The sequence below is a fragment of the Mauremys reevesii genome, linkage group 8 (genome assembly GCF_016161935.1).
Source record: "Mauremys reevesii isolate NIE-2019 linkage group 8, ASM1616193v1, whole genome shotgun sequence".
NCBI lineage: Eukaryota > Metazoa > Chordata > Testudines > Geoemydidae > Mauremys > Mauremys reevesii.
Window position 1 is genome coordinate 89,494,825 of NC_052630.1, and position 17,897 is coordinate 89,512,721.

The following is a 17,897-nucleotide window of genomic DNA, read 5'->3' on the forward strand; positions in this document are numbered from 1 at the left end:
CATTCATTGCTTGAATCAGGACTACTCTGAAGAGCAATGAGCTACAACAGACAGGCTACTGAGATGCCTCTTGTGTTCATCTTCTATGCCCGCCCACCTGTGAGTGTTCTCTGAGTATCCTGGACTGTGAGTTAATTACCTTATTACCTCCTGCCTCTAGTGAGAGGGAATCCTCTTGTGGGTGTCAGCTCCTTCAACCACTCAAGCTGTCTCCACTGGGCTATGCCAGCCTTTCCTTCCGCCTTGCAGGCTAACAATAGGTGACTAATCCCTTTGATTGTTCCCCTGTAATATCCAGCTCCTGATACTACCTAATCTCAGAAATCCCAGATCCTCTACACCCAAAGATGCAACATATCCCAGTTTACAAGTTTTTCCTGGAAATAACACGTCTGAGTAAAACAAAGTAGGTTTATTTAAGAGAGAATAAAGACTTCTCTAGAAACAAGAGTGGTGGATAAGCAAGTGGTTACCATACAATACAAAACAAAACCATAAAACATGCTGAACATATGCTTATCAATAGTTTCCTTTCCTATCTATTAGACTGAACTGGGCAGGGGTGGGGATGGATAGGATTTAAAAAAAACCAAACCCTTACTCTGTTGCCAAGATGGTTGGCTTCTCAGTAACCAGGATCCAAAATGTTCATGAGAGCACTTGTGGCACCCCAAGTGGTTTCCTCAGTGAATGGAGCCAGAGTGCCCTTCCCTGTACTCTGATACTGGAAAGTCTTTTGTTTCTGTTCACAGCTTTCCTTTACCTCACTGGCTGATTAGGGAGGAGTGACAACTCCCTTCTGTCTGGATGGGCTGTCTGTGAGGCCCATTACTACTTGGTGATTTAAGCTCTACTCCAGTCCATAAAGCAAACTTCCAATATAAATACATTGTTCCTTTAAATGTGACCTGTACATACCTCTTGTAGCTTACCAAGATTCAAATCATTACAAGCTTTCTGTAGACACCTCCATAATATCCCTTTATGGATAAAAGAACAGGAGTACTTGTGGCACCTTAGTCTAACAAATTTATTTGAGCATAAGCTTTCGTGGGCTACAGCCCACTTCTTCGGATGCATGGAATGGAACGTGTGTGTGTGTGTGTCTGTGTGTAATTACACAGAGAGAGAGAGAGAATGAAAAGGTGGATAAATACCCTGCAGGATGTATGTTTAATAGTGTAATGAGTCTGTCAGGTCTGAGGTGAAAGCTATTGACACGGAGCAGGGGGACCCTTTGCTAAGCAGTCTCTGTTACACCATCACAAAGGGGGGAGGGGAATCTGGATAAAACTTGGTGGTAAGGAGACTTGGAGGTGACCATTGGATATGCTTCATGCACCAGCAATATTGCATGCACACTCACACCTTGGAGATTCAGCCTCACCGCCCAAGAAGTGAATGATAGGAGTTGCTGTCTCGACTTGGCTAGAGGAAGGCTTTTTCATCCAAAAAGTCTACTGACACAGTTCGGGTCAACCAGTGTCAGCAATGGTGGGAACTTTAGTGTGGCTGGCTTTCTGGCTGCAGCAGCTGTTTTCAGCACTATGTTGATTAGATGGCTTGGAATTCAGCACAATGTCTGCTTGCTCTTGCAGGTGCCAGATAGCCTTTCCCAGTTGTGCTCCCAGTGTGGCTAACTCTAGAGGTGAACTAGTGGTGGTGATAGAGCAGTGGTCCCCAAACTGTAGGGCCCTGCCCTTTGGGGGAGGGTCAAACTTTTTTTTGGCGGGTGGGCACAGTGGGGCCTAGGTCAGCCCACACAGGGGTTAGGGAGGGAGTGCCGCTCAGCCCTGTTCTATCTTCAGGCTCCACTCTGGCCCTGCCCCCTGTGCTCCTGGCTGCAGCCCCAGCCACAACTCCAGCCCTGACTGTGGCCCCTGGCTCCTGTGTGGGGGTGAGGGGTGACCAGAAAAGTTTGGGGACCCCTGTGTTAGAGATATTTTCTGTTAAAACCTTGCCTACACCAGTGGCCCTCAACCTTTCCAGGCTACTGTACCACTTTCAGTAGTGATTTTTTTTGTCTCATCTACCCCCTAGTTACTCCAAGTTTAAAAACTACTTGCTTACAAAATCAGACCTAAAAATACAAAAGTGTCAAAGCACACTATTACTGAAAAATTGCGTGTGGTCTCACTCTTACCATATAACTAAAATAAATCAATTGGAATATAAATACTGTACTTGCATTTCAGTGTATAGTATATAGAGCGGTATAAACAACTCATTGTATGACACTTTCGTTTGTACCGACTTCACTAGTGCTTTTTATGTAGCCTGTAGTAAAACTAGTCAAGTATCTAGATGAGTTCATGTACCCCCTGGAAGACTTCTGTGTACCCTGCCCCCCAGGGGTATGCGGTACCCCTGGTTGAGAAGTACCTACACTTAAAAAAAAATTCTGAAAATATCCCCATTCTATGACACACTTCCTGATTAGAAGTCCTTGTACTTGGTTACCTCTAGTAAATGATCTAAACAGTAATTACTGCAGTGGTCCTCAACCTTTTTCGTCTGGCGGGTGCCAGGTGATGAGCCCCGGAGGACCGTGGCGGTGGACGAGTATCCACCAAAATTCCGCCGACAAGCGGCAATGTCAATAGGTGCCGCCGCCGCCGAGCTGTATCATCCAGAGGCATCGCCGCCACCGAAATGCCACCAATTTTCAGCAGTGACACCTCTGCAGGCACTGCATCGGGGACCCCTGAATTACTGCATTTGGTTTTTTTTTTCATTACAACAGCAGTTGTAGAACTCGGGCAACAATACCACACTGTATTATGCTCAGAAATGTCATTTTTTTTTTAAATTACCTTTCTACTGAAATATACCAAGGCACATGTACAGCTGAACGAAATGTAAGCATGTAAAACTGTATGGTTAAAAACAGCATGCTTGGCACCAATATTTAACTGGAATCTCTTGATGGTAGAGTTGTTTTTGCATAGCTGTTGGTTGACTTGGCTGCAGTTTCACAAAGCATTTTCTCCACTTGGTTCAACGCTTTCTCCAATTTAATGGGATCTGAGCCAAACAAGTAATGTAAGCCAAGTGGCAATGCTTGTTTGGTGTGCAGTTCCTGACAAGAAATATAGAGAGAGTGTCTCTTCTTTCTCAAAGCTGTAACTTTGGCTGGGGAGATATCTGAGGTTGCAGGCCAAGTATCTAAAATCATAATCAGCCAGCAATGAAAACATATATTTAAAGCTATAATGAGTTGCATCAAAGCAGGAAACATTAAAGTAGAAATCACGATCCCTCTTAATTCAGAAATGCCTGCTTTAAATCAAACCCAAAGACCTTACAGTGTGTATAAAAGCTCCAGGAGAGCTTGTCTGAAACATCTGGCTTTTTTCTTTTAAAAAAAACAAAACAAAAAAAAACTAGAATTCAAACTCTTCATGCAAAGCTGCTGTTTTTTGTTAGTCATCAGTGCTAGATTACTGTCTTGTCATGGGGCTAAAGGAATTTAACACTCTACTGCTAAGGTGTGTGTTTAATGGGGTTGTGGGGGACACAAAGACACACATCTGTTACATAATCACGGACACAAAGTTGCCTTTTAAAAACCTATTTCTTCATTTTAACCATAGACTTATCAGGGATTTGTATTTGCTGGGGCTGTGATAACTTATACTTTGCTTCTCATGGCCCCCTATTGGGGCCTGTGGAAGCCGTGAATAGATGGAATGCAGTGAAGGGACTGTTGGAGGCAGGGGCAGTATATGTCTGAGGAGATTGGTCTGGGAAGGTTATTAAAGGCAGTTGCCTATAGACAGATCACACAACTTTTGATCTTTTTGTTACAAAGATCCCTTTCGTTGTCTTTGGCATAAAGGGGCATCAGGGCATGACATAGTCAGGTCTGTATGCCCTCCACTACAAAAAAAACAAACACACACGTTCAGATCTGTAACTAGACAGTTTTAGCGGCCAGTGACAGCAAGCATATTTGCGCCTCCTGCTGTTTCTCCTCCTCCCCCCTCCCCCCAAAGCAATTTTCTGCCCCATGACTTTGTACCTGGGGTGGCTGCCCCGCTTGCCCTACCCTGGTTACAGTCCTGCATGTATTGGCTTTGTTGATCTGTTTCTCAGTTCTTCCAAGTACCTGCAAATAACATTTTGAAATAAAATTGACGGTAGTAGCCCCCTGCCCCAGCAGACTTCCCTTTTTGAGCTTCAACTGTCCAGCCTGCTCTTAGAATAACACACACTTCTTGCCCTAATGAGCACCTTGGGGCTTCTGTACGGGTAAAGCACCACAGGGGCACAGCTGCACTGCTGTAGGGCTCCAGTGTACGTACTGTCCCCCTGTTATCTCTCCAAGAGACAGTAGCTAGGTTGATGGAAGAATTCTTGTTGACCTAGCACTGTCTGCAGGGGGACTTAGGTCAGCTTAATTACCCATGATCAGTTTAGACTTTTCACACCTTTTGAGAGCGATTTATAGCTGTGATCTAGGGAAAAAAATCAGTGTAGACCAGGCCTTGTTCTTATCAGTTATAATAACTTTAGATTTATAAATCTAAACTCTAATTTTACAAATCAGCTCAGTCAAATAGACCAAAGGGGCAGTACTAACTTTTTAAAAATTGTGCAAGTAGACTTGTGTGTAATGTGTAAATATGTGATGTCTCTGATTCTTGAGTCATTTTATCGGTGTTTGGGCTTGCTGGCATATGTGTTCCAGCTAATTACAAAAATCAGACTGACCAGGATTTTGTCCTGTGAATTCCTAAACCTTGCTGTGTAATTGGAACTGCTGCAATTTGCATGTGGGTTTTATTATGTCCTGAGTAAATCAACATATCAAAAAGCATTACCAGCAAGGTCTTTACCGGTTGTTGAGAGCTAATGGTGACCTCATGAAAATAGAATTCTGTAAGAGCCGAGTCTGCATTGAGTCTAGCCCCCTTCTTTCATATTTAAAATGACCACACTTACCAAGTCATTTTCTTCCTGTAGAAGTTTTGGCATGGCTCACTAGCATTCTGCATGCTATTCCCCCCCCCCTCCCCCGCCCCTCCTGTCTAGGTGATAGTGAAAATATGTAAGTAGTTGAGAGGGTAAGATTCAAAACACCCTCCAAGTAATTTTAGATGAGGTTTCCATTTATATTTTCATAGCCTAAGGGCACTTGTTGACATCATCTGTAATGATTGAGTAAAGCTAGTCAACTTGTTTTTGGTTTTTTTGGTATACACAAAGGTTAGTTTGGGAAATTAAAAAAAAAATTGTGTGGAAATTTTTTCACTTAAAAAACAAACAAAAAAAAAACAATGTTCTGGTGTTTCAGTGAAACAAATCAAAAGGAACATTTATTTTTCAGAAGATACTTCTCTGACCAGCTCTAGCTCTGAGTTCAGAAAACTGGATAACTGAAATCAGTGCAATAGAGTATCTTTTATATTAATGCTACCTCACCTCGTAATGCTTCAGAAAGCTGGATATCAGTTGTTAAACTAGCACTGTGGTAGGAATGATCTAGTGGACATTTACTGTGAGATCAAACTGTAGTGAATTGGTTGTTATGAAGAATCATGGAGTGTTCTGGTTTTGTAGTGACTCTTTAGTTTATTTGGTATAATACACATCTAGATATAGCCTTATACTGTAAGTACTTGTCATAATATTTTAGACCTATTATGACTTCCAGCACTTACCAAGTGTAGCGATATTTGAGAAAATGCCAGAGAGCTCTACTGGATGAACCAGAATGCAAGCTGATGTCACTACCTTTTTTATTTATTTAAATATTGGTTGGTTTTTTTTTTTTTTTTTTTTAAGATCCTTTCCTGGATTGGGGCCAATGCAAACTTTCTTTCCCTTCTGGTCATAATAACCTGATTTACTCTAAACGTCCTGTATCGAGAGACAATGTGGCATATATTATAAGATTCTTTTTGGGGGTATTTTTTATTTTGTTTTATACTAATGGCAGTTGGGTGTAAAGAGGAAAAATTGTTTTCATTTAACAAAATAATGTAAAATGTTTGTAATGCCACAATTTCCATAATATATTGATATCAGAGCCTGGCTTTTCAGACTTTGGTTTAGGCAGAAGCAGCAAGAATGTTTTCATTTCATGTTAGCTGGTCCTCTCTTCTCCTTTTTAAATGCCACAGATGGGATAGTTTCCCTGACGTGTTTGCTGCTTTGTATGTAGAGAATGTTTGTTTGGTGCTTCTAAAGACAATCTGGAAGTGATTGCATGCTTCATGAAATGCCCAAATGCTGTGAAAAGCACAACACTTTTTTTTTTTTTTCCTGGTTCAGTTTTTCTTCTGCCACTTCCCACTCTGGAAAATACACAGTAGGAATTATCACACAAGACTGCAGGAATATGAACACCCAGCTAGGAATGGGAGAGCTCTGTCATATTTAGAACCCTCTCAAAATCATGGTTGCTAGATTTAGAATTATTCCAGTTCCACTTAGCTCCAGGGTTTGTGAGGTCTCTTATGCTTATGTGTAGCTTTGAAGTATTTATTTCCCAGGTGACACTAGAAACATGACAGAACTACTTTGACACAAGAATTATTGTTTTGCATTGCAGTGATGTTAGAAATACAGGTTTTGTTTTAAGGGGGGGGAAGCTTTTAAAACCCCCAAACACCTCACATCCTTTGATTCCTACATCCAATACTGAAGGACTTGCTTGGGGTTTCATCTGTTTGTTTTATTTATCTTTTAAGACAAAGGGAGTGACTCCTTTTTTTTTTTCCTCACGTTGGTGTAAATCAGGAATAACTCTATTAAAGACAGAGAACGAGGAATACTTGTGGCACCTTAGACTAACCATAAGCTTTTGTGGGCTAAAACCCACTTCATCAGATGCATGGAGTGGAAAATACAGTGTGTGTGTGCGCACACGCACACACTCACTCTACATGAAAAGATGGAAGTTGTCTTACCAAGGGGCGTGTGTGTCAGTGCTAATGAGACAATTCAATTAAAGTGGAAGTGGGCTATTATCAACAGGAGGAAAAAATCACTTTGGTAGCAGTAATGAGGCCAATGTAATCAAGGTGGCCCATTTCAAACAGTTGACATGAAGGTGTGAGTAACAGTAGGGGGAAGTTAGTATGCGGAAATTTCACTAGAGAAACTAGTTTTCCCCTTACTGTTTCATGGAAAAACAGCGTAATGTAGACAAGGCCATGGGGTGTGACTACAATGGCAATCCAATGTAATTGGGTTTCTGTATGCTTTCTACACTACAGCCCTCCCTGCATAACAGGGTTCAGTCCCATCTACACTTGAGCTCTTTATCCAAGGGGTGGGTGGGTGTGTGTGTGTGTCCTCTGAACTGGTTATAGCTGTGTAGTGTAACGGGTCTGTATGTCTGTCTGTGACTCACTCACTGACACATACGGAAATCAGATCAGTTTTGGGGGCTAAGGGGAGTGGGGGACGACGAATACAGCAGCACTGAATTTCAGTGCTAGAAACTATTAAATTAATGGATGTCTTCCAGATGGTACAGTAGCTTGACACTCATTGTACTGTCCAACTTGCTGCTTTTTTTTTTTAAAGTTGTGATCCAGCAGCAAGAGAAATAGTTTTATCCTAGCCATATGCTTTGATTCAGTTAATCAGAGCAGGTCGTTATCTCATCTGCATGATGAGGTTCGTGACCATCTTATTTATCAGCTACTGATACAAGTATGTGCTTTACACAGAGACTTGCTCACTGGGACATATTGAAAGGGAATTGTGGGCAAAGTAAATTGACCAATAATATTTGGTTCATCTCTTATTGTTAAAGGTACCTGGAGCTGAATCCATTTATTCCCTTTCCACCAGCTAATCTTATTTTGATCCCACTGTTTAGTCACGCATATGTCTGTCTGCTTACCTAATAAATTGAGCACTTTTTACTTTGCTGCATGGCTCAGTTTCTGCTTAATCTTGAAGGATAAATATTTGTTGGAATATAAGCCTCTTGGGTAACTTATCAATATGGTAGTTGAACATAGGAGAAGTTTCTCAAAATTTACAGTTCCCAATAGTCTTTAAAGAAACAGTATTTTTATTGGCAATATGCTGATCTTCATTTGATAGGTGTCTCTCTCTCTCTCTCTCTCTCTCATGCCAACTGAACTCTAAGAGGCAATTTCTATGCATTCTTTTCTCCATTCAACTAATCTGCTGCCACATCTCTTCACAAAGGTGAGAGAGAGGCTATATTCTTCTGACCCCTATGTTCTTGGGCATAAACTAGGGAAATACAACCTATATGGAGCTGTTATAAGGTGGGTGCGTAACTGGTTGGAAAACCATTCCCAGAGAGTAGTTATCACTGGCTCACAGTCAAGCTGGAGAGGCATATAGGAAGGTCCCACAGGGATCAGTTCTGTTTAATATCTTCATCAATGGTTTAGAAATGGTATAGCGAGTACACTTAAAACGTTTGCAAATGATACAAAGCTGGGAGGAGTTGCAAGTGCTTTGGAGGATAGGATTAAAATTCAAAATGATCTGGAGAAATGATCTGAGGTGTAAATAGAATAAAATTCACTAAGGACAAATGCAAAGTACTCCACTTAGGAAAGAACAATCAGTTGCACACCTACAAAATGGGGAAATGACTGCCTAGCAAGGAGTACTGCAGAAAGCGAACTGGAGGTCATAGTGGATCACAAACTAAAGATGAGTCAACAGTATAAAACGGTTGTGCACACTATAAAAAGCAAACCTCATTCTGGGATGTATTTGCAGGAGTGTTGTAAGCTAAGACATGAGAAGTAATTTTTCTGCTCTAATCCATGCTGAGTAGGCCTCAGCTGGAGTGTGGTGCCCAGAAATGGACACACTACATGTCAGGAAAGGCTGTGGAAAAATTGGAGAGAAGCCAGAGAAAAGCAGCAAAAATGATTAAGGGTCTAGAAAACCTCTTAAGCACTGGAATAAATTGTCTAGGGAGGTTAAAAACATCCATGATGGAGATTCTACAAGAGCAGGTTAGACAAACATCTGTCAGGGATGGTTTAGATCAGAGGTGGGCAAACTACAGCCTGCGGGCCACATCTGGCCCACAGGACTGTCCTGTCCTGCCCGGCTAGCCCCCGACCCCTCCCATGCTGTTGGGTCTCCTCTTCCCCGCAGCCTCAGCTTGCTGCACTGGCAGCGGTCTGGGCAGCAGGGCTGTGAGCTCCTGCCGGGCAGCGTGGCTGCGAGAGCCGCCAGCCTGCCCCAGTGCTCTAGGCTGCGCAGTGGCGTTGCTGGCTCTGGCCAGGTGACACAGCTGCCAGTCCTGGTGCTCTGGGGAGGGGGGGCTTGGATAAGGGGCAGCGGCCGGTTGGATAGGTATGGGAGTTCCAGGGGGCCTGTCAGTGGCAGGGGTGTGGACAGTGATGAGCTGCCAAAATCTTAACCAGTTCCCTATAAAAAGTTCTGATTTATGGGGGGAGGGGCCGGGGCAGGGGAAGACATACTCGTGGGGCCAGGGGCCCCTGCAGGGTCTGGGGCAAATTGCCCCACTTGCCCCCTCGGCAGCCCTAGAGCTTGCAGCCCCCTCCCCCGTTACTTTGCTGGCAGCTCAAAGCAGCAAGACGACTCTGGAGCTCAGCTGAGCTGCCCAGCTGGTGCCGGTGGCTGGCCACGCTGCAACTGGGGGGAAGCGGGGGAAGGGCCGGGGGAGCCTCAGCCTCCCCAGGTGGGAATCCTGGGAGCAACAGGATGGTCCGGCCTGCAGACCAGAGTTTTTTGCCCACTCCCTGGCCCTTTAACAACCGGTTCTTGGGAACCTGTGGGAACCAGCTCCAGCTCACCACTGCTAGGTGTGGATAAGGGTTGGGGCAGTCAGGGAACAGGGTGGTCTGGATGGGGGGGTGGGGTCCTGCGGGGAGTCCCAGGAGGGGATGTTCAGGGTGGTTGGATGGGCTGGGGGCTCTGAGGGGGGGCAGTTGGGGTGGGAAGTGGGAGGGGGCAGATAAGGGGTGGGGGGCCAGGCTGTTTGGGGAGGCATAGCCTTCCCTACCAAGCCCTCCATACAGTTTCAGAACTCTGATGTGGCCCTAAGGCCAAAAAGTTTGCCCACCTCTTGTCTAGATAATGCTGGGTCCTGCCTTGAGTGCAGGGGACTGGCCTAGATGACCTCTCGAGGTTCCTTCCAGTGCTGTGATTCGATGCAAGATCTTGAATGCTGCAGACCTAATGTGGTGTTGCTGCCTTGGGTTGGGCAGGGAACATATCTGGATACCTAATTTTGAAGACCTGTAGATCTCTTCTCTTCTCTCCCCACCCCTGCACCGTATAGGAGACTATCCAGCAGACGTAGGTTGATGGGTGGCTACTACAGTGTGAAGGTTGCATAAGGGTATAGTGTAGCTCTGCAGACTGAGCATTCAACTGCAGACAATAATTTTTGTACCTTTTTTCCTGGGTTACCCGTGCAGATGCCATAGCATGGCAAGCATGGAGCCCGCTCAGCTCACCACTGCTGTTGTGAGCATTGTAAACACCTCGCGCATTATACTGCAGTATGTGCAGAACCTGGCTAAGAGACGGCAGCATGAGGATGATTGTGAGGAGGACATGGACACAGACATTCCTGAAAGTATGGGCCGTGGCAATTGGGACATCATGGCAGCAGTGAGGATGGTTGATACAGTGGAATGCCGATTCTGGGCCTGGCAAACGAGCACAGACTGATGGGACCACATAGTGTTGCAGGTATGGGATGATTCTCAGTGGCTGTGAAACTTTCACCTGTGTAAGGCCACTTTCCTGGAACTCTGAGTTGCTTTCCTCTGCCCTGAAGCGCAGGAATACCAAGATGAGAGCTGCCTGACAGTTGAGAAGCAAGTGGAGATTGCCATGCTTGACTGCTACCGAGTCGGGAATCAATTTGGAGTGGGCAAACCTACTGTGGGAACTGCTGTGATTCAGGCAGCCAACGCAATCAGTGACGTTCTGCTATCTAGGGTAGTGACTTTGGAAAATGTGCAGGTCATAGTGGATGGCTTTGCTGCAGTGGTTTCCCTAACTGTGGTGGGGCGATAGGGATATGCGTTCCATCTATCTTGGCACCGGGCCACCTTGCCAACCAGTACATAAACCGCAAGGGATACTTCTCAATGATGCTGCAAGCACTGGTGGATCACAAGGGACGTTTCACTGACATCAACGTGGGATGGCTGGGAAATGTGCATGACACTCGTATCTTTAGTAACTCTGGGCTGTTTGAGCAGCTGCAAGAAGGGACTTACTTCCCAGATCAGAAAATTACTGTTGGGAATGTTGAAATGCTAATAGTTATCCTTGGAGATACAGCCTACTGCTTGCTCCCATGGCTAATGAAGAAGCCATACACAGGCAGCCTGGACAGTAGTAAGGAGCAGTTCAACTAGAGGCTGAGCAAGTGCAGAATGGTGGTAAAATGTGCCTTTGGACATTTAAAAGCTTGCTGGTGCTGTTTGACTAGGTCAGACCTCAGCGCAACCAATATTTCCATTGTTATTACTGCTTGCTCTGTGCTCCATAATATCTGTGAGAGTAAGGGGGAGATGTTTATGGTGGGATGGGAGGTTGAGGCAAATCACCTGGCTGCCAATTTTGAACAGCCAGACACAAGGGTGATTAGAAGAGCACAGGTAGGTGCGCTGCACGTCGGAGAGGCTTTGAAAACCAGTTTCATGACTGGCCAGGCTACAGTGTGACAGTTGTGTATGTTTCTCCTTGATGCAAACCCACCTGCTTCGTTGTGGGTGTTTCCCCTTTTTAATTTTTTTTAAAGGAGATAACTGACAAGGTAGCCCGGGTTGGGTAGGGTGGGGTGAGGGAGGAGGGAAGGACAAGGCCACATTTTTGATTTATAATGTGGCTACAATAAGCACTGTTTGAATGACAACCTTCTCTTGCTTGGGCCATCCTCTGGAGTGGAGTGGCTGGGTGCCCGGAGCCTCCCACCCACGTTCTTGGGCGTCTGGGTGAGGAGGATATGGAACTTGGTGAGGAGGGCAGGTGGTTGTACAGTGGATGCAGCGGCGGTCTGTGCTCTTGTTGGCTTTCCTGCAGCTCCATCAGATGCCTGACCATGTCCATTTGCTCCCCCATTAGCCTCAGCATTGCATTCTGCCTCTTCTCATCGCGCTCACTTAATGCTTTCCTGGACTGTGCCACTGAATTCCTCCATGCATTCAGCTGTGCCCTATCAGTGCAGGAGGACTGCATGAGCTCAGAAAGCATGTAATTGTGAATGCATTTTTTTTTGTGGTTAAATTTTTTCTTAACCTCAGGGATGGAGATAAGGGGAGCATAGAAACATTTGCACCTGCAAGGTGATAAAAAGGGAGAGTAAAATTTAAGATGATACATTTCTGAGAACAAAAGGGAGACTCTCTTTCTTTCACAGTGAATCAAGTAATTCACAGCAGACAGCACATGTGCTTTAGGTACAAGGTCGCATTTTGTCTTTTTATATTGAGTGCCTGCCGGTATGGTGACCCATCTCACACAACTGGGCAACAGAATTCGGTTTCCAGGCAGCCTTGGTAAGCCAAAGGGTACGCGGGTTTGGCTTCTAATGCCTTCATAACATGTGGGAATGTTTTCAAACTGCAGCACCCTCCTTTCCCATACCAAGCAATGCCAGTTGGGTTTGCCATTTAAAAAGAGGGGCTGCAGTTTTCTAGTGGATATGCAGCGCACACATCCATTATAAAATCAACCTAACGTGGCTAAATTTGACCTAACCCTATAGTGTAGACCAGAGCCGAGTTGCTAACTGTTGTGAAAAGGCATTGTGAAATCTTGTTGAAGGGCCACAGTGAAATCTCTGGCCCAAGCCGCACTGGAAGCAAGTATGGCACAACTGTAGAAACTTGAATTAGTGACTGCAAAGACTGGGAGCCTCACAGCCCAAAGACTTTTAAGGTGGCATTTCTAGCAAGCTACAAAAAGTGCAATAAACCCTTTTGCTCCTGGTTTGTAAAGCCCATCGATCAACATTTCCTATAAGTGATGGTGTCTACTAGAGTCCTGCTGCCGTGAATGGAAGTCGCTAGTTAATATTACTACTTCTGGATTATCATAAGCACTGGTTTGAAAACTAATTTGGATTAAAATGTGGTAACATGGCTTAACCAACTGGGGTGGATGGAGCCAAATGGTGTCTAGTCTCAAGCTCCATCCATTCAGCTGGCTAAACCATGCTGAGGCCATTTAAAAACAACTTGCATTCAAATTTCTCTCTGCAGAAATAAGGCTAAAGGCAAGGAAGGGCTTTGCATGTAAGAACTGGGAGCGATATGTATTCTAGCTAGATAAAGTCAGCTGGGATGTGTGTGTGTGTGTGTGTGGCTTTTTGTTTTTTATGATGCCTCATCCTGGCCTCCCTTCTTATGTTAGAAATCTCCTTGGACAAATACCTAGATGTACAAGATATTACACAACAATATGTCTAATATGAGCCTCCAGCTAGTTCTTTGTCTCTCAAATAATTACAAGCACAATAAAGAGGCTAGGTTTTGAAAATCTGTAATTGCCTCTTTCTGCTAAAGAAGCTGGAAATGCATAGGTGGCACATTCACATCTAAATTCTTCCACTATGCCATGTACCAACTGATACAATAAAATCACAGCACACAGCTTATAGAATGACTTTTTTCAGTCCACATTTTCTTTAGTCTCTCTCTGAAGGGCCATAAGTTGGACAACTCTGCCTGATCCAGTGGATAGATGTGCTATGTTCTGCACCTCACTTCCATTGGCCTTCATTAAGTGTCCCTCATGGTCACCAGTGGCTAATCCACCATGTGATGCAAAGTGCCACTGGTATGCCTAGTCAGTAGAACAAGGCTAAAACGTTTTCACCTAGAAACTTCTTTACTTAACTACTGTGTTGCTTCTTGTGTACGTTGAAAGGATTCCTAAAGTATTTTTAAAAGGCTAATAGCAATGACTGCTCTGATGTAACTTGCCTCCTGTACTTTTCTGGGGGGTTGAGGATAATCTGGTTTCATAAACTGTTAGTCATGTAACATGTTAAAGATTCTAAAAATGTGGCTTGTTTCAATTTCAGCTCCAAGTCCCACTACAGCTATGCACTACATGTCAATAAAATGTGTAGATGTACGGAAAAACCACCACAAAACCAAGTGGCTAATGCCTTGGGGACCCAACCAGTGTGAGAAGATCCAAGATCTTGACGAGGCAATGAGCAGACAAATAGAAGCCAATGACATTGTGTTTGCTGTTCACATCCCCCTCCCCAGCAAGGAGATGAGTCCCTGGTTCCAGTTCATACTTGTTATCCTACAGCTGGACATTGCATTCAAGAAAAATAATGAGATAAGTATGTCTCTCTCTGTATGTCATGCTGTATGTATCCCCAAAAATGCTTGATCAGTACAAGAAAACGTTGACGTGTGTGTTTAAAAAAATCTTTTAAAATACATTTTATTTAACTATTTTAATTGTCTATATAGACAAAGTTGAGCTACATGGGGTACGTACTAACAGTGAGAACATATAAACACTGTGTTCCCTTTTGAAACCATCATCTTAAGGAGAATTTTAATGTCCTGAAGCTCTGTCAATGTATGTGTTATTTACTATGTATAAAATTTATTTAATCATGGGGAAAAATCAAAATATCTCCCAACAATACAAAAGGGAGCGACCCTGGTAAGAGCAATGTCTTCTCCAAACCCCCCTTTGCCAGATTCTACTACGTAACAAACTGTTTGGGCTTTAATACTGCTCCCACTGAAGTCCACTGGCAACAATCCACTGACTTAGTGGAACTAGGATTTGAACCATAAAACAAAGGTTGCTAATTGTGGTCCACTATCTCCCTCTGCATGGAAGAAAGTTTTAAAAAAAAAATTCCAGAAACTATGTTGGGGGTAGTGATGCTAACAAGATGAATGGTCAGTGAAAAGAACAGTTAATTATTAAAATTGTGTGAGCTAGGGAGGCTCCTTCTCATTGAAAAATAAATCATGGGGAAGGGACAGCTCTAGCAAAAGAAGGAAAGTTAACATAAGGAACTCTCTTCTTCCTCTCCCTCCCAACAAAGAATGCTGAAGCATAATTCTGATCTGATCTGCAATCAAAAATGGCCTTTTTCTTTTCTCCCTCACCTGCCAAACCTCAGTTTTGCAAGCACAAATATGGAGTGGATTTTTTTTATCTCCCCCATCTTTTTAAAACAGAAATGATCTCAAGGTGATGTTCAGTCCTACTTTTGTTGAGTGAACATGAATCTATCCTCTCCTTTCTGTTACTGGGTGTAGTAGCCTTACACTTTTGGATGATAACCTGGGCTGGCCCCACCTACAAGGGCTCATTCTGAAAGACTTTGCAATGGTAAAATGCATGGTTGATTTCCATTATGACACCACTTGGAAGTCGCTCTCCTAAGATGTTAAGAATCATTAAAAAGGGGATAGAGAATAAGACTGAGAATATATTATTGCCCTTATATAAATCCATGGTACGCCCACATCTCAAATACTGTGTACAGATGTGGTCTTCTCACCTCAAAAAAGATATTCTAGCACTAGAAAAGGTTCAGAAAAGGGCAACTAAAATGATTAGGGGTTTAGAGAGGGTCCCATACGAGGAAAGATTAAAGAGGCTAGGACTCTTCAGCTTGGAAAAGAGAAGACTAAGGGAGGACATGATAGAGGTATATAAAATCATGAGTGATGTTGAGAAAGTGAATAAGGAAAAGTTATTTACTTATTCCCATAATACAAGAACTAGGGGTCACCAAATGAAATGAATAGGCAGCAGGTTTAAAACAAATAAAAGGAAGTTCTTCTTCATGCAGCGCACAGTCAACTTGTGGAACTCCTTACCTGAGGAGGTTGTGAAGGCTAGGACTATAACAATGTTTAAAAGGGGACTGGATAAATTCATGGTGGTGAAGTCCATAAATGGCTATTAGCCAGGATGGGTAAGGAATGGTGTCCCTAGCCTCTGTTCGTCAGAGGATGGAGATGGATGGCAGGAGAGAGATCACTTGATCATTGCCTGTTAGATTCACTCCCTCTGGGGCACCTGGCATTGGCCACTGTCGGTAGACAGATACTGGGCTAGATGGACCTTTGGTCTGACCCAGTACGGCCTTTCTTATGTTTATCCATATCCAAAATTATTATATAGTGTTATTACAGACTAATCAGCAGTACTCCTAACCAGGCTAAAATCAACTGTATTAAATCTACACTTTTTTTTTTTTTCCAGTGAGCACACATCCCTTGCATTTATAAATTAGCTTTTCAAGGCTACTGAAATCTGTATAGGCACAGTCAGAAAACCAGAGAAAGATGAGGAGGATGTTCATCTGTACTCAACAGTGACCCTGTAACTTTATGCTTGCTTGAACTGGTGGTCAGTTCACTGCACAAGCCAGGACCTCTTTTCACTAGTGGTCTGCAAGCTGTTTGAGCTGAACAAAAGTATATTTGCAATAATTCTCTGTACTCAAATTTTCTAGCTGAGTTGGATTATTTTGAGGAATCTGATATTCAGGTTCTGGGAGGGGGTATGTAGACAATATTTGTCTGGTGGGGGCAGGGATCCAGTGACAAGGTTGCAGTGACTCATGTTGTTTTTTGATGTAGGCTTTTCCTCTGACCAGTTCGAGTTCTAAATTTTGCCACTTGAGCCACAGGGCAAGGATAATGGGAGACTGTCATAGTTCTACCACAGTTTAATTAGTATTACTCTGCTCACTAGGCATTGCTGACTGTTTAGAATAACACAAGTCAGGCATGTATGTCAGTCAAACAATTTCAGAACGTGGTCATTGACTAAACAGGGGCTTTCCTGTGGTAGAATGAAATGCTAGTCATGACGCTGTGGCCCCAAGTGGACTCTGTAAGATGGTTTATTTTTCTCAAAGCAAAACAAACTGGGTAGCCCTAAAATATGCCTTCAGGAATGCTGGTATGACGCCCTTCGGAAGAAAGGAAGGCCTTATTCATGTACATCTTTAGAAACGTGTTTAGGTCTTTAATAAGGATCCAGATACTTAGAAAAGGCAGTTTGCTCTTATGTCTGTCAACTCGCATGGGAAAGCTGCCTGAGTTCAGCTTTTCTCTAAAAAAGGCTAATTTCTGGGTCTAAACAGACTATTCCTTTTTAATGCAATGTTTACTCAAATACTGAAAACAACAAATGCTCTTGCTCAGTTTGACTGACTGTTCTGCAAAAGATGGGGAGCATGGAGAAATCTGCCAAAGAAGTGTGAACTGCTGAAGTGGTTAAAATGGGCTGTGTTTGGCTACTGAAATACGCCATGCATAGTTCGTTTAATTGGTCAAGCAGGTACAACTGCAAATAGAATTCCAGTCTTATCTTAGTGCACTAAGTCTCATTCACATAAGCTGTATGAAACAAATGCTCTGTGTGAATAACATTGGCCAGTCTCCATCAATAACACAGCTGTTGAAAGAGCTTAGTTACCAGGACGATGGATGGCACTCTCTGAGGGAATGTTTGTATGCAGTAATCTGACATTTAGCTGGCTGGCAGCAACCTTGAAAGTGAGAGAGAATTATGAGGCGGGGGGGGCCCATTGGTGGTGATCTTGTTTCTGACCACAAGAAATGGCTTGTTTAAGAGTCACTACAAAAGACTTCTTTTGAAACTAGAAGTGTTACTCTAATTAGATCTTATTCCTGTCCATTGAGTTGGAGAACACTGGAAACTTTTTGGGAATGGGTAAAATGCCACTCAGCTCATCAGTGCTTATTCCACCATATAACACCTGGTTTCAAACCAACTGTTTCTTGGCTGACCTACAGTATGCATGCCTCAACTTAGCCCAGCACCTAGCAGGCCATTGCCTGCATTTATGCTCTTCTAAACTTTCATGCATTCTGGCCTTTGATCGTTCAGCAGTAAGTTTGCCTTCAGCAGGTAATATTCCAAGTTGGATA

At 43.6% G+C, this 17,897-nt stretch overlaps 1 protein-coding gene across 1 annotated transcript in view; it reads left to right on the plus strand.

The window, feature by feature from the left end:
- WLS (Wnt ligand secretion mediator) overlaps nucleotides 1-17,897 on the plus strand; it is a 63,085-nt gene that overhangs the window by 19,222 nt on the left and 25,966 nt on the right. The window contains exon 2 of the mRNA XM_039484057.1: nucleotides 14,027-14,299. Within this exon, the coding sequence (XP_039339991.1) occupies nucleotides 14,027-14,299 (273 nt within the window). The remainder of the gene's footprint in view (nucleotides 1-14,026; nucleotides 14,300-17,897) is intronic.